Here is an 18435-nt window from a genome sequence, read left to right as displayed (position 1 = left end):
GCATGTGCTACCATGCCCGGCTAATTTTTTGATTTATTGTAGAGATGAGGTCTCGCCAAGTTGCTCAGGCGGGTCTCGAACCCTCGGGCTCAGGCAATTCACTTACCTCAGCCTTCCAAAGTGCTGGGATTACAGGCTGAGCCACTGAGCCCGGCCACAAAATTTTTCATTTTAACCATTTTAAAGCATATAGTTTAATGGCATTAAGTATATTCACAAGGTTGTGCAACTATCACCCCCCACCCATTTTCAGAACTTCTTTCATCTTTTTAAACTGAGGCTCTAGACCCATTAAACAATAACTTCTGTCTTTCTTTCTTTTTCTTTTGTTTGTTTTCTTTATCATTTTTTGGGGTTGTGGGTCACATTTAGTAGAGCACTACTCATAGTTTGAGTTAAGCCCTACTTCTTCCAGTTGTCAGCTATGTGACTTGGCAAGTCACTCTATAAGCCTCAGTTTCCTGATCTTTAAAATAGGGAGAAGAGTAAATACTTTTAATTTGGCATAGGACTGCTGCTGTAATTTTTGTAATGATGAAATTAAACAATATGTGTTGACTTTTTAATGAAATGTTAGAATCCCTAGTCAAAAGAGTACATGTACCATTAGCACGACTGTGGTTTATGTCCATAAGGGAGCTGAGAGACTGTCCTGGAAATCTTGACCAGTTGACATTCTAGCGGACTGTCTTTCCTTTCCACAAAATGCAACAATAACTTTTTATTTAAATAATGCTTTCTGAGCTACCCTCTTTCAGATCCCCTTCTGTTGTGGGAGCTTTTCTGGCTTCTTAACAAACTCCTACTTTTAAATAATAATAATAATAATGCTTTCTAAGATTCTTATAGTTTGAGGTTTTACGTTTAGACCGTTGATCCATTTAGATGACTTTCGTGTGTGGTGATAGGTATGGGTCTTGTTTTAATCTTGTGCATGTGGTCAGCCAGGTTTCCCAGAACCATTTACTGAATGTGTTCTCCGCCCCCCAGCGGTTGTTGGTGGAGGGTTTTTCAAAGATGAGTTGGTTGAGAAATTGAGGTTTTGCTTCTGGGATCTCTGTCCTGTTTCATTGGTCTATATGCCTGTTCATTTACCAATACCAGGCTGTTTTGATTATTGTAGCCTTATAGCGAAGTTTAAAATTACAGAAGCAAAGAACTGAGTACCACATATTCTTACTCATAAGTGAACACTGAACATTTATCATAATACTATAAGAAAGGAATTGGCAGTAGCTGGAAATTGCCAGGGGAGGGGGGGAGCACATAACACCAATAAGGGTACCTGATCTCAAACCAGGCGAAGTAGGGACCAAAGGTAGGCCCAAACTTTACCTGTATGATGATCATTTATGTACCTAATCCTGAATTTTGTGCCCCACATCTTTAAAATAAAAAAAATTTAAAAATAATGTTTTCTATTTTTCAAAGTGCTTTTGAAACACCTCATTTAACATCTCATTATACTCAATAAGGTTGATATCATTAGTTCTGTTTTACAGATGAAGAAAATGGAGGCATTAAAATCTCGTGATTTAGGCTGGGTGCAGTGGTTCATGCTTGTAATCCCAGTACTTTGGGAGGCCGAGGAGGGAGGATTGCTTGAGCCCATGATTTTGAGACAACCTTGGCAACATAGCTAGACCGTATCTACACACACACACACACACACACACACACACACACACACACACACACACAAGTAGCCAGGCATAGTGGTGTACACCCGTAGTCCCAGCTATTCTGGAGGTTGAGGCAGAAGAATTGCTTGAGCCCAGGAGACTGAGGCTATGGTGAGCCACGATCATGCCACTGCTTTCCAGCCTGGGCAACAGAGTGAGACCCTGTCTCAAACAAAAACCAAAACAAAACAAAACAAAAAAAACTCCTTGTTTAAAGCCGGGACTCAGGAGCCAGATGGCCTCTGTACAAACCCTAGCTCTACCACTTGCTAGCTGTGTGACCTTGGGAAAGTTATTTAACTTCTCTGTGGACTTAGTTTCTTCATCTGTTAAAAAAAGATGACACCAGTAATACCTACCTTATAGTATTGTTATATAAGGATGGACGGAGGGAAAGCTTCCACTAATTCCTGAAAGTGTTGAGAACGGTGCCAGGCATATCGTTTTTGTTAAGAAATGAAAAATAAAAGAAACTGAGACAACATGCTTTCACAAAAAGGGGGAATTATGAAAGTGGGAGCACAGTGCAGGGATCTCAGTCTTTATTCTCTCTCCCCGTTTTGGGCCACCATTCCATAATTTATAAAACCTCTCCCAAACATTTATTTAAATATAACTCTGTTAAATTTTTACAGACACACTTGATTCATATGCCATGATGGCATTTTTGAGCTTTAATGATTCTTATTATGGAAAAAAAATAAGGTATTTTATTAAGATAATTTAGAAATTCTATTTTTATCCTCGATCATTTGAAATCTACTTAAAAACAGAAAACTGTCTCTGATATTCCATTTTATCTGTACATATGTTTGATAAACTGACTGAATCAGAAGAAATATATATATATATACAATTCATGCATTAGAATCCATAGTCAAAAGAGTACGCAAAACATTATGTCCATAAGGGAGCTGAGAGGTTGTCATGGAAATCTTGACCAGTTGATATTCTAGTAGACCGTCTTTCCCTTATATATACTATGTATATTTTGTTATATATAGAGGTGGATGTCCATATCCCCTGGCGCACCCCGAAGGTCACTTACACACCTCGGCTTCCTGGGCTTTTCTAACCAAGGACGATCTCTGGCTAAAGGAATTCGGGTCAAACTGAAGGACCTCAGAATTAACTCCACAGGACAATTCTCAATCAAAGATAACAGTTGATGACCCCAACCTCCTCATCCTTTGGTGGCACAGTTCTGAAATATTCTGGAATGTGGTCTCTCATGGGGTCGCCAGCAAAAACGTGCTCCAGTGGTGCTCTTTATTGGCTTCCAATCCTTCCCTGTCTCACTTCCCCACTCCATCTAGGTGCTTCCTGGCATCCCTTCCCAAATAAATTATTTGTTCCTAAATTCTCTCCTCAGGGTCTGTTTGGGAGTAAATGACAATTTATGATCCAGAGTCTATTACGTCTTCCACCTAGAACATGGGTGATTTTTCTTTCTCTTCGTGATTCTTTCCCCATTCTCTGTGTATCTTCTATGCTATGCAGTAGAGTAATTGCAGGTCATGTCTAACTACAATTTGCAAATGGGATTTAGAAATGTTTTTAAAGCTTGTTGGCTCATAAAATGCTGAAAAAGACTAAGTTATAAATGCATGTTCCTCCCTCCATAACATTTTTGAGGAATGGCCTATGAGAAATTTGTGCCAGGATGCTTGCACTCCTACTGAAATTTAACTGGGTTACTACTTTCCTTTGTTATTTTTGGCAACTGTAATATTTCATCTTGCGTATACCCTTTCTGACAGGCTCCCTTACAGGATTAACATTGAGCTTTGAAATTGGATCACCCTGCTGAAACTCATTTTTGACTCAAGTGTCAATAGTTGCCCAACTCCTTATGTGGAAGTACCATAAGATATCTAATAAGAATTGCATTTCTCTTTCCATTTTATCCCTAGACTTTTACTTTCCTCCTACCTCAGGATCAATACCTTCCCAATGTCAGTAGCTCTTCCCCTAGCCTCATTCCAGCCTGTGGTTTCCAGTCCTTCACTGATGTCATTTTTCATCTGGTCTCTAAAGTCAAGGTCTCGTTAAGATGACCCCTATTGGCTCTGAGGCCTTTGAATATTTAAAAGAGCCCAGACCTTACTCTAGGTTTCAGGTTACAGTGAACTAACTGCTGGATATGTATATGAGGATGAAAAGTCCCCTGAGGTCTTAACCAAATTTTCCAGAAAGTGTCTACTGAGACAATGGACTCCAAAGTGGAGTTCATATGCTCCTGGAGAGGTGAGCCTGATCTTACAGGTAGGGAGGGAAGTACCGAAGCCTCTATTTCTATTCATTTTTATCTAAATATAAGGATGAATTAAACATTAGTAATATATGTATACAAATTGAGGCTCATCCCCTCACTGACTCACCGTCAAAGAATTCCTTATTTTGTGTAGCTCATGCAACAGGAGTGAGCGCCCCATCATGTAGAGGGCTCACTCTTACTCTTCTCTGCACTTTAGACTTATGGTGACATTGCAGACCGACTGATGTGTGTTTCTGCATGATCTAGTTTTAATTAAACTGGCCTCCTCAAATGAGCAAGTGGCCTAAAAATATTTCTGCTGTAGCAAAATAAAGCAAAATCCAAACCCCACAGATTATAGATGACATTGAAACTGCAAGCCCAAGAGTAATAGGAATATAATAAAGAAGACACTTTCCTCATTTCTCATTTCTAACTGGTTATGACATATTCAATCACATTATAATTATAATAAAGTTTTTCTGATAGCAAAAGGGTTCATTGTTAATAAAATATGTAACATACCATTTGAGAATTTTTATTTTACTGTTAGCTTATCTTTTAAAAGGTCTACATTTTAGTATATGTTTTCTCCTCGACTTGTTTATCAACTTTCTTATAATACCCACCCCATATTCAACAATTACCGTTTCCCAGATTTCTTTTTTTTCTTTGTCTCTGTGTGTGTTTGTTGTGTTTTGCTTTACTGACTTTTGGAAAGTAAGGTGCAAATATCCTCATCTTTCACCTCTAAGTATTTCAGCGCCTATTTCCTAAGTACAAGTGCACATCTACATAACTTAATACCATCATCACATCAGATGAAATGAACAATAGTTACTTAATATTGTTGTACCCAATATATTAGTACAGTGCATATATACAATTTATGCATTAACATACATCTGATGCAGTTGTATATTCAATTTATTTTTACTGAGTGGTGTACCCCAATAAAGGGGGACACCAATTTAGTGCAATGGATGGTGTCTTTGCCCTGGATTTAAGGTTGATGGGCAGCTGTTTGGATCATTTTGCTTATCACCTTTTTAAAAAATGGCAAGGAAGACATTATTAAACACTGTTGCAATAGGGGAGAGATTGAACTCAACTCCCTGCTCATCAACTTTTCCAAGTTTAACACAGATACACACTTGTCCTTGTTCAAGATATTATTTTCACCAAACCTGGACAGAGAAGTAAGCACTGCAATGGCATCAACTCCACAAGCCCCCAGGGTCTGTAACCATATGCTGCTCATGTCTGTATTGTCTCACATGTCTGAGAAGCCTGTTGTTTGCATAGTGAGTTCATCCTTGACCAAGGTAGTTATTATTTTCATGGTTAAAGTCCTGGCTATTCTTAAAGAATTCTTAAAGAAAATGAGTTAGTATACTTCCCTAAGTGCCCCACTCCCCTCCAACCACCCATGATTTTTACTCCCACTTCCTCTTGGGCAGCAGGGTACCCTGACAAGATTCAGATGAATACATCTGGTCCATTTACATAGAGTTGTGCTGCAAGATGGGATATAACTTTTGGTCCTTTCTTCTCTTTTCCACCTCTCTGTCTTCTCCCCTTCCCTCTCATTTCCTCTTTTCCCCTACCTCCTTCTGTCTTCTCCTCCAATCCCTTCCTCTATCTCTCTATGTCCCCAGTGATTCTGCTGTTTTTCTTTCAGTCCCTTGGGCTTTCCAGCCCATGTGTGAGAGCAGAAAAATTGAGGAAGTAGTTTTAATTTTAATTTTAATTTTTTGAGTTGCGGTCATCTAAACTGGAGTGCAGTGGCATGATCATGGTTCTTGAGTAGCTGGGACTACAGGCATGAGCCACTATGCCTAGTTTTTTTTTTTTTAATAGAGATGAGGCCTCACTATATTGCCTAGGCTGATCTTAAACTCCTGGGTTCAAGAGATACTCCTGCCTAGGACTCCCAAAGTGCTGGGATTACAGGCATGAGCCATTGCACCTGGCTGAATTCTTTCTTTAATTGCTTCTTTGCTGAAGCTCTTCACCCTCTCATGTCCTGTTGATCACACACTCAGATCCATGATCTATGTAGCCATCTGTTTCCTCCATGCAGGGACAGAAATAATCTCCTGTCCCATAACCCTGCTCTTTTTTCCTACCTTGGTGGGGAAAATTGGAGCTCCACTCCTTCACAACTGTTTACCTCTCCCTGTTGGGCTAAAAGTAAATGCCAAGACATTTCTTTCCCCCAGTTTAGTTTCTGCAGTCTCCCGGAATAGTAGTGATTTTCCAAGAAGTTGGTGCTCACAGCACAAACCAAAGCAATGAGAAAAGGAATCAAAAACCGGGAGAATGCTAGAGTAAACAATCAATACAAAGACCCCCAAACATTAATATTTGTGCAAAGTGCAACAGGTCACCCAAAGTTCTAGAATCTTCCTACTCTCCTTCCTTCATTCATTCCTACTGGAGGAATCCCTTTGACTCATTCTTACCTTCTCTAACAGGATGCAACTTTATTCCACTTCTCCCCAATCTTCCTTCAGTGATGTTGTTAATGTCATTTGAAATGACCACAGTGACTCCTTACTCCTCTCTTTATAGCTTCCCCAGAATTTGAGGTTAAGAGTGAAACAGTGAAGTGGGTTTTGAGTTCTGTGTGTTCACTCATTCTAGCACCTCAGCTGTTAAAGTCATGGAGAATGTAATACCTAATACCTATAGGGTTCTTTCTAGCTTTTTGTTAGCATATCTTCACTCGCTCCTTGTAAAAAAAAAAAAAAATTGTCTCCTGTTCAGGGATGAGAATACTGAGGTGCAAAGTCCATAATTCATCCAAGGTCATAAAACTAGTTGGTACCAGTTAGGAACCAGATTTCTCTGATTCCAGGTCTATGTTGGAGCCCAGAGGAAATCAGATTATATTAAGGAGTGAACAGGAGCATTGGAGGTACTTAGCCTGGAGAAAACATAAAAGTATAACTGAAATCTGTTATAGACTTCAATATAATGGGGGGGAGGGTATCAAGGACCAGTAAGTTCTCCATTTGCAAAGCAATAGCCCAAGGAGAGAAAGAGGATTCCATTGCTCCGTGAAATAGCCATCTTACAAACCAGCTAATGATTTCCTCACATTTCTTCAGAAAGATTCTTGGTGATATTCTCAGGAGAAAATAAAGCTGATGTTTAATAGTTTTGTCAAGTCTTATTCAGTAGGATTTCAACTGAAATGAAGACAATATTTCAGTTACCCCAGAGACCATTTAGTTCACTCAGTTTTCTTCTTCACCTTAGTCTTCTCCACATAGTATATATTTGGATTGTAATAGAGTTTTAAAAATATTATAGTTCAACAATTCCTACAGACTTCAGTAAGTATGAATAAATACAGGCTGAAATTCTGGATCCTTAAAAATAAACAAACTGCCCATATTTGAATTAAAGACATACCTTTCTGTGGGCAAAATTTTCCAACCCTGAGTATGGAAGTCAGCTATTTTTACTTGCCAAGAATCTCTTTGACACATTAATCTTGCCATGGAGAACATTTTTTGACTTTTCCAATGAATGTTTGCATAAGAAAAATAAAGCACAGATGTTTTCAGAAGTGGGAAACAATTGTCTTGAGTCCTATATGATCAAAGTAGTGAATTAGTCAGTCTATGGAAGAATGATTCTTACTGACTTAGTGTGTAAAAGTGAATCTTCTCTCATTTGTGAGAAGATGGAAATAACAGACACATCTGCAAGTTACATATTACTCATCAATTAATTAGCATTTGCTGAGCCCTACTTTGAAATAAGTTATTTGCAGAGCAAAGAATCTGGGGCATTTTTAGTAATACAGAAAGAAGTAGAGAAGATGTAAGTTTCTGACCTCAGGGAAGTTAAGAAAAAGTCAGATAGAGAAGTCATACTCACAGAAAGCTAGCAAACAGTTTAAGATAGCACAGAGTAAGTAGAAAATGAGAGGAGTTGATAATCTTCATACAGGTCAGACAGATTGGATGAAAAAATGAGAATTATTAAGGCCTATCTTGGTCAGCAAAAGTATCATCAAGATGATACTTCAATTTGGAAGGATTGGATTCAGATAAATGGAGGGTCGAGGATTGGGCTTGAAGAAAGGAGGGAAGCAGGAAAATAATGAAGAATTTAGGAACGGGGCATAGACTAGTCTGTCTCTCAGGTACAATTGAAAATTGACAGCTCATGCTTTCAGAGGGCAGCAAATGGGGGATGATATATGTAAAATGATCCTGGAAATAAATCTTATAACTTTAAATGGCCATCATATCTAATTGTTCTGGATAAGGCTCTTTTGTTGGCAAGGAAGAAGCCACTCAAACTAACTCAAGTGAAAAGAGGAAGGGGATATTGTAAGATTATAACAGAAGATCTCTTGTACATTCAGAAGCCATACTCTCTGTATGACACCATTGCAGCTTCTCCTCTTATGTCTGCCTCATTCTTTTTTTCTCTCTCAATTCAGGTACTCTGCTTATTCATCTTGTATGTGGTTAAAATATGGCTATTTTAATCTTTTCCTTGACATTAAAATATCTTATTTTCAGCATCTATCATTAACTACATTATCTCTATTTTTCAAGTTAAATACTTAAGAAAAAGAGAAGTTTTTTAAACAATTTTTTTAATTTAAAAAAAATTATTTTATTTTAAAGTTGTGAGGTACAAATGAGGATTTGCTACATAAGTAGGCCGAATACAGGTGAAGTTTGGGCTTCTGACAGGTCCTCGCTTCCCCTGAAAGTGGACCAGGTAACCAGTGTGTTGCCATGTGCTCCCCTCCCTCCCCTAGCAAAGGAGATACTCTTTAGTAGCCAGCCAGACAGTTCATTAGCTGGTTTAGATCAGGTGTCCACTCCAGTCCAGCCAACCATCACTCCTAAACAGGAGCCACCCAGCATGTATCTTTAATAAACAAGGTCATTTAAGAAACACATAACCATAATTCCATTATCACACTCAATACATTAAAAGTAATTCTTTGATATCATCAATTTATATTTGATTTTCTTCAATAGTCTCAAAAATATCTTTTTATCAAAATCCAAAAGAAGTCCATATATTGCATCTGGTTGATACATCTTACACATTTTAGTCACTTCACCCTGCTTTTCTATGACATGTATTTGTAGAAAAAATGGGATCATTATTCTTGTAGAATTTTCCAGTTCCGAATTTGACTGATTATATTCTCATAGCATCATTTAGCAGGTTCTTCTATCCTCATATTTCCTGACAACTGGTACATAAATCTAGAGGCCTAATTAGACCTAAATTCAAATTATTTTTTCTGGCAAAACTATAAAAGAAATGTTTTAAAAGTTATGAATTTGAAATAGCAGTTCATTAGCTCCCATGGCATTTTGCACCTAGGAACACAAGATTTTCAAGAGAGAAGGAGGTAAGCCATTCATTTTGGTTTCTGACTGAGTGACTCATCTTTACTCTGAGAGTTAATGGTAGTTATGGTTGTCATCTGCCAGAAATTGCAGATAAACATCATAGTTACCATTTTATCTCTAGCCAGATGCAGTGGCTCACACCTGTCATCCCAGCACTTTGGGAGGTTGAGGCAAGAGGATTGCTTGAGCCCAGGAGTTTGAGAACAGCCTAAGCAACATAGTGACACCTCATCTCTACAAAAAATAAAAAAAGAGCCAAGTGTGGTGGTACAGGCCTGTAATCCCAGCTACTTGGGAGGCTGAGGTGGAAGGATCACCTGAGCCCAGAAGGTGAGCCATGATTGTGCCACTGCACTTCTATCTGAGTGTCAGAGTGAGACTTGGACTCAAAACTAAAAAAATTTTTATCTCTAACAAATTTATTAGAGATATCCTTAGTCATATGCATCTTAGCTGAAGATGTTCACATAACTTTAACTAAAGATGTTAATTTCATGAAAACATTCTAAGCTAGGAAAATGTTTATAATAGCTAATGAATAAAGACAATATCAGAGGAGGCTAGAACTTTCCAATTTTTTTTTTGTTTGTTTGTAATTGTTTAAAATGAAAGCAAACCCAGGTATACTAAAACAGGACTGTAGTGTTGTTCTGGAGTGTTGGGGTTTGGTGGTGTCCAATAAATAATAACCCTCTCTTCCCGACCTAAGTTGGGAACAGAGAGCTAGATAAAGAAATCAGACAGACAACAATAAAAATAATTGCTTCTATGTCTGACAGAGCTGTTTGGGGAATGTGTCTTAGGTCTACAGCAATAATGAATTTGCAGACACTCTCTTGTCTCCTATCTTAGACATGCCATTCTCCTAGACAAGGGACTGTTAGACAACCATAGACCTTCCTGAGTACAATATACATGCCAGGTTCTCTTTTCCAAACTGGCCACTTAATAACTCACTCCTTCTTCCCCAGTGGGAGGAGGAAATTGAATGAGGAGTTGGGGTGCAGCCGAGAGTGGTAACTCAATAGAGGTCTAATCAACATAGAAGCAAGTAGAAATAAGTGTCCCCTCCCCTGCCCCGTGTGCTGTCCATGACATAAAGAAATATCAAGTGGCATGGTGGCTCATGCCTGTAATTCCAGCTCTTTGGGAGGCAGAGGCAAGAGATTGCCTGAGTCCATGGGTTTGAGACCAACCTGGACAACTTGTCAAGAATTCGTCTCCACAATAAAATAAAATAAAATAAAATTAGCTGGGCATCGTGGTGCACGCCTGTGGTTCCAGCTACTTGGAAGGCTGAGGAGGAAGGATCACCTGAATCCAGCAAGTCGAGGCTGCAGTAGCTGTGAGAGTGCCACTGCACCCCAGCCTGGATGATAGAGTGAAAACTCCGACTCAAAAAAAAAAAAAAAGGAAAGAAAGAAAAAAGAAATATCATAGGTGAAACCAAGTTTGGACACAGCATTTTCAGCAATGAGTACCTTCACATGTAGTTTGTCCCAACTCAGCAACTTCTACACTATAGTAGCTCATGTACAATTGAACAATTGAAGCCCATCCTCTAGTGGATTATGAGACAAGATAGTTGTGCCCTAGTCTTGTGGCCCACTGTGCTAGGCATTTATCGACAATGTGCACACATGGAGATGTACTGCTCAGACCTCCCTTGAAGAAGAGACTCACTCAGTTGCAGCACGTGTGGTTAGCTAAAGCCTTAAGCTAGCAGCTTTTTTGGGGTCCACTTCAGCTTTCAAGTTGTGATCATCCTCTCTTGGGTGATTCCCTCCCAGGGGCTGAGCCTGGTAGCAACTGAGATCACACACTTCTGGGGTGACCCCAGTCAATGATTAAGTAAGGTGATTACACAGAGCCTGGCCATTTCCACTCAAAGCAGGACCCTTCCATTGGGCAATCTTTGCTCTCAAACTTTCCAGTGGACTGGTGTAGGGTGACTAGCTGCCCCATTTTCTGGGGCTGAAGATTTTCCCAGAATGTAGGACTTTCATTGCTCAAATTGAGAAATTTCCAGGCAAACCAGAATGGTTAGTCACCCTTGCTTGTACAGACCTGGTCAGGTCTCCATTAAGGTCTGCCCAGTCCTACTCCCTACCCTTTTTCTTTTCATAAGTATTACTCCCCCCAAAAACTTTTGTACTTTTTACTTCATTCATCTCAGTGCCTGCTCCCCAGAGCATTCAATCTAATACAGGAGCACAAATAGCTTACAAACCAGGAAGGACCTAAATACTTTAAGAGAAGATAAGGCTGAGAATAGAAAGCAAGGAAAAGATCAATTTGACAATTATGGGGATCCTTCTGGATATAATCTTTTTAGTGGACCATGCATTATGCATCTTTTGAAAGAGAGAAGAGGCATACTTAAAACGCTCAATGACTTAAGGTTCCCTGAAGTGTATTTGAATACTCAAAATGAAAGTTTTGCACAAAAAAAACCAACTTTCTTGTCCCTGTGTCCTTTAAGCAGTAACATGCTTTGTTATTAATTTTTATGATTTAAGAAGTAAAATGAAAGGAGCTTCAGTTTTTCTAAGTATTCTTAAAATCAATAGAGAGTATGAATTGTACAACATGGTGAATGTAGTTAACAACAATATATTGTATTCTTGAAAATCACTAAGAGGGTCGATTTTAAATGTTCTCACCACAAAATACCTTACGTATGTGAGGTAATGCATATGCTAATTAGCTCAATCTAGTCATTCCACAATGTATACATATTTCAAAACATCGTGTTGTGCACAGTAAATATATGCAATTTTACTTGTCAATTTTAGAAAAATAAATTTTAAAAAATTCTGCTCCAAACTAAGAGAGAAAAAAAGAGAATGTGGGCAGAAGGGCACTTCTGGAGAAAGGAGACATCCTTCAGGACCAGATTAGGGTGCAGCAAGTGGAGTGTCAGAATCATTGAGCTCAGACCTAGCATCCTCATGAACCTGAGAGTGAGGCCCTCCTTAAATATTGCACCCCAGGTGTCTCACTTGTCTCACCGTAGTCCTGCCCTGGCATCCAGAATATAATTAGGCAACTGATGGGGTTCCCTCTTTCCTGCCCTAGGTACAAAGCTATCGTCCGGCCAATGGATATCCAGGCCTCTCATGCCCTGATGAAGATCTGCCTCAAAGCTGCCTTGATCTGGGTCATCTCCATGCTGTTGGCCATCCCAGAGGCTGTGTTTTCTGATCTCCACCCCTTCCACGAGGAAAGCACCAACCAGACCTTCATTAGCTGTGCCCCATACCCACATTCTAATGAGTTACATCCCAAAATTCACTCCATGGCTTCCTTTCTGGTCTTCTATATCATCCCACTGTCAATCATCTCTGTCTACTACTACTTCATTGCCAAAAATCTGATCCAGAGTGCTTACAATCTTCCTGTGGAAGGAAATATACATGTCAAGAAGCAGGTGGGTGCTTAGGGTTGATTACTTTCTTTGGGGGATTTGGTCCCTTGTATTTCTTTTGGAACCCACTGACAAATACAGTATTTAGGTGGTCGTGTCACTTGATTCTGCAATCAGAGAAGGTGAGTGATCTGCAGCCAGATGATAAATGGAAACTTCTAGCCACCAAAGCCTGGGAATTCAGGTGGTCTTTATAATCCTATTCTCTTGTTAAAAACCTAAGCTAGGGAGGGATTGAGAACCTGAAAGATTTGGAGAGTGGGGTTTTTTTTTTGAGAAATATCTGAAAATGGATTGTTTTCTTTAAGAGAGGTAAACATTGAGATACATAGGCGATGTAGCTTTTTAAAATGCCAATCACATTGGCTAGGAAGAAGGTTACTACATGGGGACAAAGCAGAGGGGGCCAGAAAATGAGGCCAATTGAAGAAAAACAAGTAGTTTGATTAAGATAGGTTCACATTGATTTGGGCTCAAATCCAGGCTTCATGATGTACTCACCCTCTCTGAGTCCAGTTTTCTTATCTATGAAATAGGCTAATAATCCTTATACTGTAATGCTATTAGAGGATTAGAAGAGGGACAGCATATGTAAGGTGTATAGTGCCCAGCATGTAGGATGTCTCCATATGATTAAACTCCCTCTCCCATCCCCCAGAGGTCCCATAATTTCATCCTTGAGTTATGAATGGTAGAAACCAAGGCTCTGGCTTTCTCCCCTTTGCCAGTTCTCCTTGCTTTCTAGTCCAGCTGTAGATCATGTGGCATTTACATGGAAAAGTAGAATGACTCCCCACCCTATTTAAATGAATAACTGACTTACTTGGAAGCCTTGCCCTTTAAAGCTTATTTTTGTATTTTTCTCCTTAATTGCAGGGGAAGAGTGGCAAATCTCAGTGAAACCACCTTTCTACTTGAAAGGCCTCTCAGTAGCAAATTTTCATTATCCCCAAACTCTTTCATGAGAAACATGTTTCCCCTTGAGGTAGTAGAGAGAGTTAAGAGCAAAAGATGTTTGTCTCTCTCTGTCTAAGACCCTTCCTGTATAGTATAGTCCAGAAATAACTTAAGATTAGAAAATAATAATAATAATAGAGAGTTATCTTGGTCTGGCCAATGAGGAAAAATAAAACTGGCTGCTTTGTTGAGTATCAAAGGGAATAAGAAATTATTAACAACAAAGCAAAGAAAGACATGAAGTCATATGGCTGATAAATTGCACCAACGCTCTCCTGAGGAAAAAGAGGGCACTTACTAGAATTTCATTGTACAATCCATTCAAACACGTAATAAACTGTTTAAAGATCTGTTCTCAACAGCATGTTCTAACTCTATTCTACTTTGTGGATTTCTGCTTCTTGGCTTATTCATCTCTGTGTTTCTGACTCTTTATTTTTCTTTTTCTGTCTGTTTCTGTCACTTTTCTCTCATTTTATCGGATTCTCTTTTGCCCTTTCCCACTGAACTGTTTTTCTGTGGCTTCGTGAGCTCATCTATTTTCCTAATTGTTTTTCCCCATCCCTTTTTCGTCTGAGTCTTTCTTCTTACACTTGCTTTCCTCTTACACTTGTTAAGAGTCCCTCTGTCTCTCTCCATGTGACTCTCTCCTTAGATCGAATCCCGGAAGCGACTTGCCAAGACAGTGCTGGTGTTTGTGGGCCTCTTCGCCTTCTGCTGGCTCCCCAATCATGTCATCTACCTGTACCGCTCCTACCACTACTCTGAGGTGGATACTTCCATGCTTCACTTCGTCACCAGCATCTGTGCTCGCCTCCTGGCCTTCACCAACTCCTGCGTGAACCCCTTTGCCCTCTACCTGCTGAGCAAGAGTTTCAGGAAACAGTTCAACACCCAGCTTCTCTGTTGCCGGCCTGGCCTCATAACCCGGTCTCACAGCACAGGTAGAAGTACCACCTGCATGACCTCCTTCAAGAGTACCAACCCCTCCGTGGCCACTTTTAGCCTCATCAATGGAAACATCTGTCACGAGGGGTATGTCTAGACTGACCCTTGGCTTTGCTCCTCCTCCCCCCAAGAAATCTTGGTTTTGCTTTAAGGCTGGTCAGGAATTCTTACATCTGTTGTTATCTCTGTACCCTTCAAAGACCCTTCAGAATGCTCATGTAGGTGGTGCCCAAATGTATCGCTATCTTGTTTCAAAGGAAGCCATCAAGTCTTAAGTTTAACATTTCAATTTGTGAATGTTTCTTCTGATGTAGAGCAAACCTCCCTCTGTTTTTAGAAAAGGGAACAAGTAGGAAATTATGTTAAACATCAAGCCCTGATACATAATTGTGGCTAATTAAGTCATAGAAACTTTGTGAATAACTAGATTTATATAGGAGAGAAGGCATACACTGAATGTTTACTTTGTGAAAGACTTCACCTTGTCATTTCTTTAAGCAGATGCTAGTGCTTTAAAAATACAACCTGACTAATTTTTTTCAGGAATATCTGTAATACACAAACCAAGGAACAACTTTTATTTACACTCTTTTTTTTTTTCATTAATCAGTATTTTTTATTATGGTTTTGTGGGGTACAGTTAAGGGTTAGGTGTACAATGACGTTTCATTCAGGCACCCTGTAGATAAGAAGTGTTTTCCCATCCCCCGATATATATTTGCTACTGTTAATCCCATCCCCCTCCCCCCCATAGTTTCCCAGTACCATCCGTCATTTTCTCATAGTATTGCATTGGATGTTCAAGGTCCATTATATGAGTGAGAACATGTGATATTCGGAACAAACTTTCCACGAGATCATTCAAGAAAATTTCCCTTATCTAATCAGTGATACAAAAATTCAAACACAAGAGATTCAGAGAACCCCCGCAAGACAACAAATGAGAAGACCAACTCCTAGACACATAATAATTCACCTAAATAAAGTAGGCACAAAAGAAAAAATCCTAAAGGCAGCAAGAGAAAAAGGCCAGATCACCCACTATGGAAGACCAATCAGAATAGCAGCAGATTTATCTGCAGAAACCCTGCAGGCTAGGAGAGCTTGGAGCCCTATCTTCAAAGTCCTAAAGGATAAACAATTTCAACCAAGAATAACCTACCCAGCCAAGCTAAGCTTCATCAGTGAGGGAGAATTAAAATCTTTCCCAGATATCCAATCCCTAAGAACTTATGCAGCCACAAAACCATCTCTACATGAAACACTTAAGAAAGTATTTACACTCTTAACATGAAAATAATTCAACTCTGTGAAAGAACCCCATATATTGATAACACTGGAAGCCAGTTTAATATAAAACAATTCCCTCAGTATTGATTTGTTAAAAAGATGTTACTGAGTACTAGGAGAAACACTCAATACTAAATTTAAGGCAAAAAATATAACCAAACACATCGACACATATATAAAGATCTATGTGGGGCTGTGAGTGATATCTCACACTGAATGCTCACTCGTTGTAAGTCTTGTTTGCTGCTATCCAGTTTTAATCGTCTAGAGTGCTGTTTCACCATAGAAGAGAACTCCTTTTGGGGAAAAATTGATCATGTTATCAATTCATCAAATATTTATAAATGTATAAAATACAGCATTTATTCTTGGTGTACAAATCTTGAACCAAGTGTATTTACTTAGATTTAGCTGTCTTTGCTACATTGAGATAGTTTCAATATAAGAAAGGATTGTATCTGAGTGGAAATAAAAACATATTTACATTTAATGTAAGCTTTTCCTAAAGTTTGTGGGAAGAAATGAATAAAATTTCACTAACATGCATCTGAATATGTGTAAGAAAGTTACAGAGGTCTTAACTTAAAGAACTTTTTGAAAAACAGCTACAGACTTGTTTCTACTTAAGAAGAGTATTTATGAAAGAGCCCATGTACAGAAAAAGACAGGACTGAAATATTTTTCTTCTTCTGAGTATAGTTAGCTCTAAAATGATTTGACTACCTTACTTTAGAAACCTTGAATCAAGTTTGTCTTTACTCAAAATCAGGCCAATCCTGACAGGTTACAAACGTGTTAGCTTACTTTCAAATAAATCCAAATCCTGCAAACGTGTTTACTGTATATCCCTTACAGCCCCAGACAGTTTTAGCTCAGGTTTTCTTTAGCCGGGTATCATAGAAACAGTCAATTCTCATTTCTACATGGCACATATGAAAAGACTCTTGTCTCTTGATTCAAGGATGTGCACACTCTCTACAGAGCTTCAGGAGTGAGGACTAAGATAGTTGTGATCTGTGTTTACAGTTGTGTACTGGAGTGAAACCTTTTCACTTCTGCTTGCTACATGCGCTTATGTACTGTACACACCTGCTTTCCTGATAGACCATAATCACATTGCACAGTTTGAAAAGCAAGACAGATAGTGTAGATGAAAGAACCAAGGTTTTGAGCTTGACAACTCAATTCTGCCTGTAGCTATATGACTTTGGCTATCAATTTCCCTTCTCTAGACTCTTGTTTTCATCTCTAGACAGAGAAAACGATGCTAAGATCCCATGTATCACTAAAATCCTCTGAGTTTCTTCATTGTCTCTAGTTCTGTCTCTACAGTATTTCTGTATCCCACTGGTTCCCACGGTTGTTCTACCTTTGTTACCCTTGCAACAATGACTCTTTGGAAATCCTTCAACTACTAGTCTATACTGTTCACATTAGCAATATGAAAGAAGACAGCCCTTTCTATTGCTTCTAGGGTTTCCTTGGAATATTTTGCATGAATGACGTTCCATGAGCTTGCTATGTTTTGGAGTTAGAACTGAAAAAATACCAGAAAACATATTGCTCAATCTCCTCATTATACAAAGGTTACTCTTCCTATTCACCCTACTTCAATCTCCATGTACCTGTTACCATGAATGACTGCCCCACAGTTCTGTCTTTGGTTATCTTTAAAACTCTTGAATATAAACAACTCTAGGGTTAGTTTGTTGCTAACATGCATAACATTCTGGGTACCTAGCATGACTTGAATTCAAGCATCTTTGATCTACTTGCTTCCGAAGACATTTTGGGAATAGGACTCATCTTCACATCTTCTTCAGTTAACACCATGATGCCATGGTGCTTGGTAACCTTTCTAGCTTCTGGACACAGGGTGCGAAGATGGAGGTCTAGATGTAGCTATGTGTCCTTAGGCAAATCTTATTACTTCTTTGAGACACTTTGCTGGCCAGTGACCAATGACTGGTAAAACTATTTTGTGAATCAACTAATGGGTTAACACAGACCTTCTTACTGGGAAGAACTTAGCAGAGCCCTTCTCTAGGGAAGTCAAATTTTTGTTCCACCTCAATAACCTAAAATCACGTGAGAGAGACCCAAGCCCCCACGTGGTATCACCTCTTTGCCAGGGCAGAGTGCAGCAGGGGCTGGAGCTGAGACATTTCACGCCTGGCTTCCAAAGATAATCATGTTTAGTGCTTATGTCTTTGGTGAAGAAAAAAATCAATTTTTGCTGTGGAAAACCATCTGTGTTTATTCAATTGACAGACACTACCTTTCAATCTATCTTAAATTGAGCTTCCCTGAGGCAGGCAGCTCAACATTGATAGATTAAGCAATAAAGAAAGCAGTCTTCCCACCAACGGCTGCTGCTGGCAGGGAAGGTGCAGCTGCTATTGGGAGTGATATTCTTTAGCGGGATGATCCTCCCTACTTAGTGCAGACAAGGCTCCTCCCTGTTGTTGATTTGAT

The 18435-nt window shown here is 39.2% G+C and overlaps 1 protein-coding gene across 1 annotated transcript in view; it reads left to right on the top strand.

Moving 5' to 3' along the window:
* GRPR (gastrin releasing peptide receptor) overlaps positions 1-15246 on the top strand; it is a 33365-nt gene extending 18119 nt beyond the window's left edge. Inside the window, exons 2-3 of the mRNA XM_008049931.2 lie at positions 12417-12768; positions 14378-15246. Coding sequence (XP_008048122.1) covers positions 12417-12768; positions 14378-14767 — 742 coding nt within the window. The 3' untranslated portion in view covers positions 14768-15246. The remainder of the gene's footprint in view (positions 1-12416; positions 12769-14377) is intronic.
* The last annotated feature ends 3189 nt before the right edge of the window (positions 15247-18435 follow it).

The sequence above is a fragment of the Carlito syrichta genome, unplaced genomic scaffold (assembly GCF_000164805.1).
Source record: "Carlito syrichta isolate Samal-C Ts95f unplaced genomic scaffold, Tarsius_syrichta-2.0.1 Scaffold140752, whole genome shotgun sequence".
Lineage (NCBI taxonomy): Eukaryota > Metazoa > Chordata > Mammalia > Primates > Tarsiidae > Carlito > Carlito syrichta.
The sequence above is the reverse complement of the archived record's forward strand: the minus strand, read 5'-3'. Positions and strand labels throughout refer to the sequence as shown.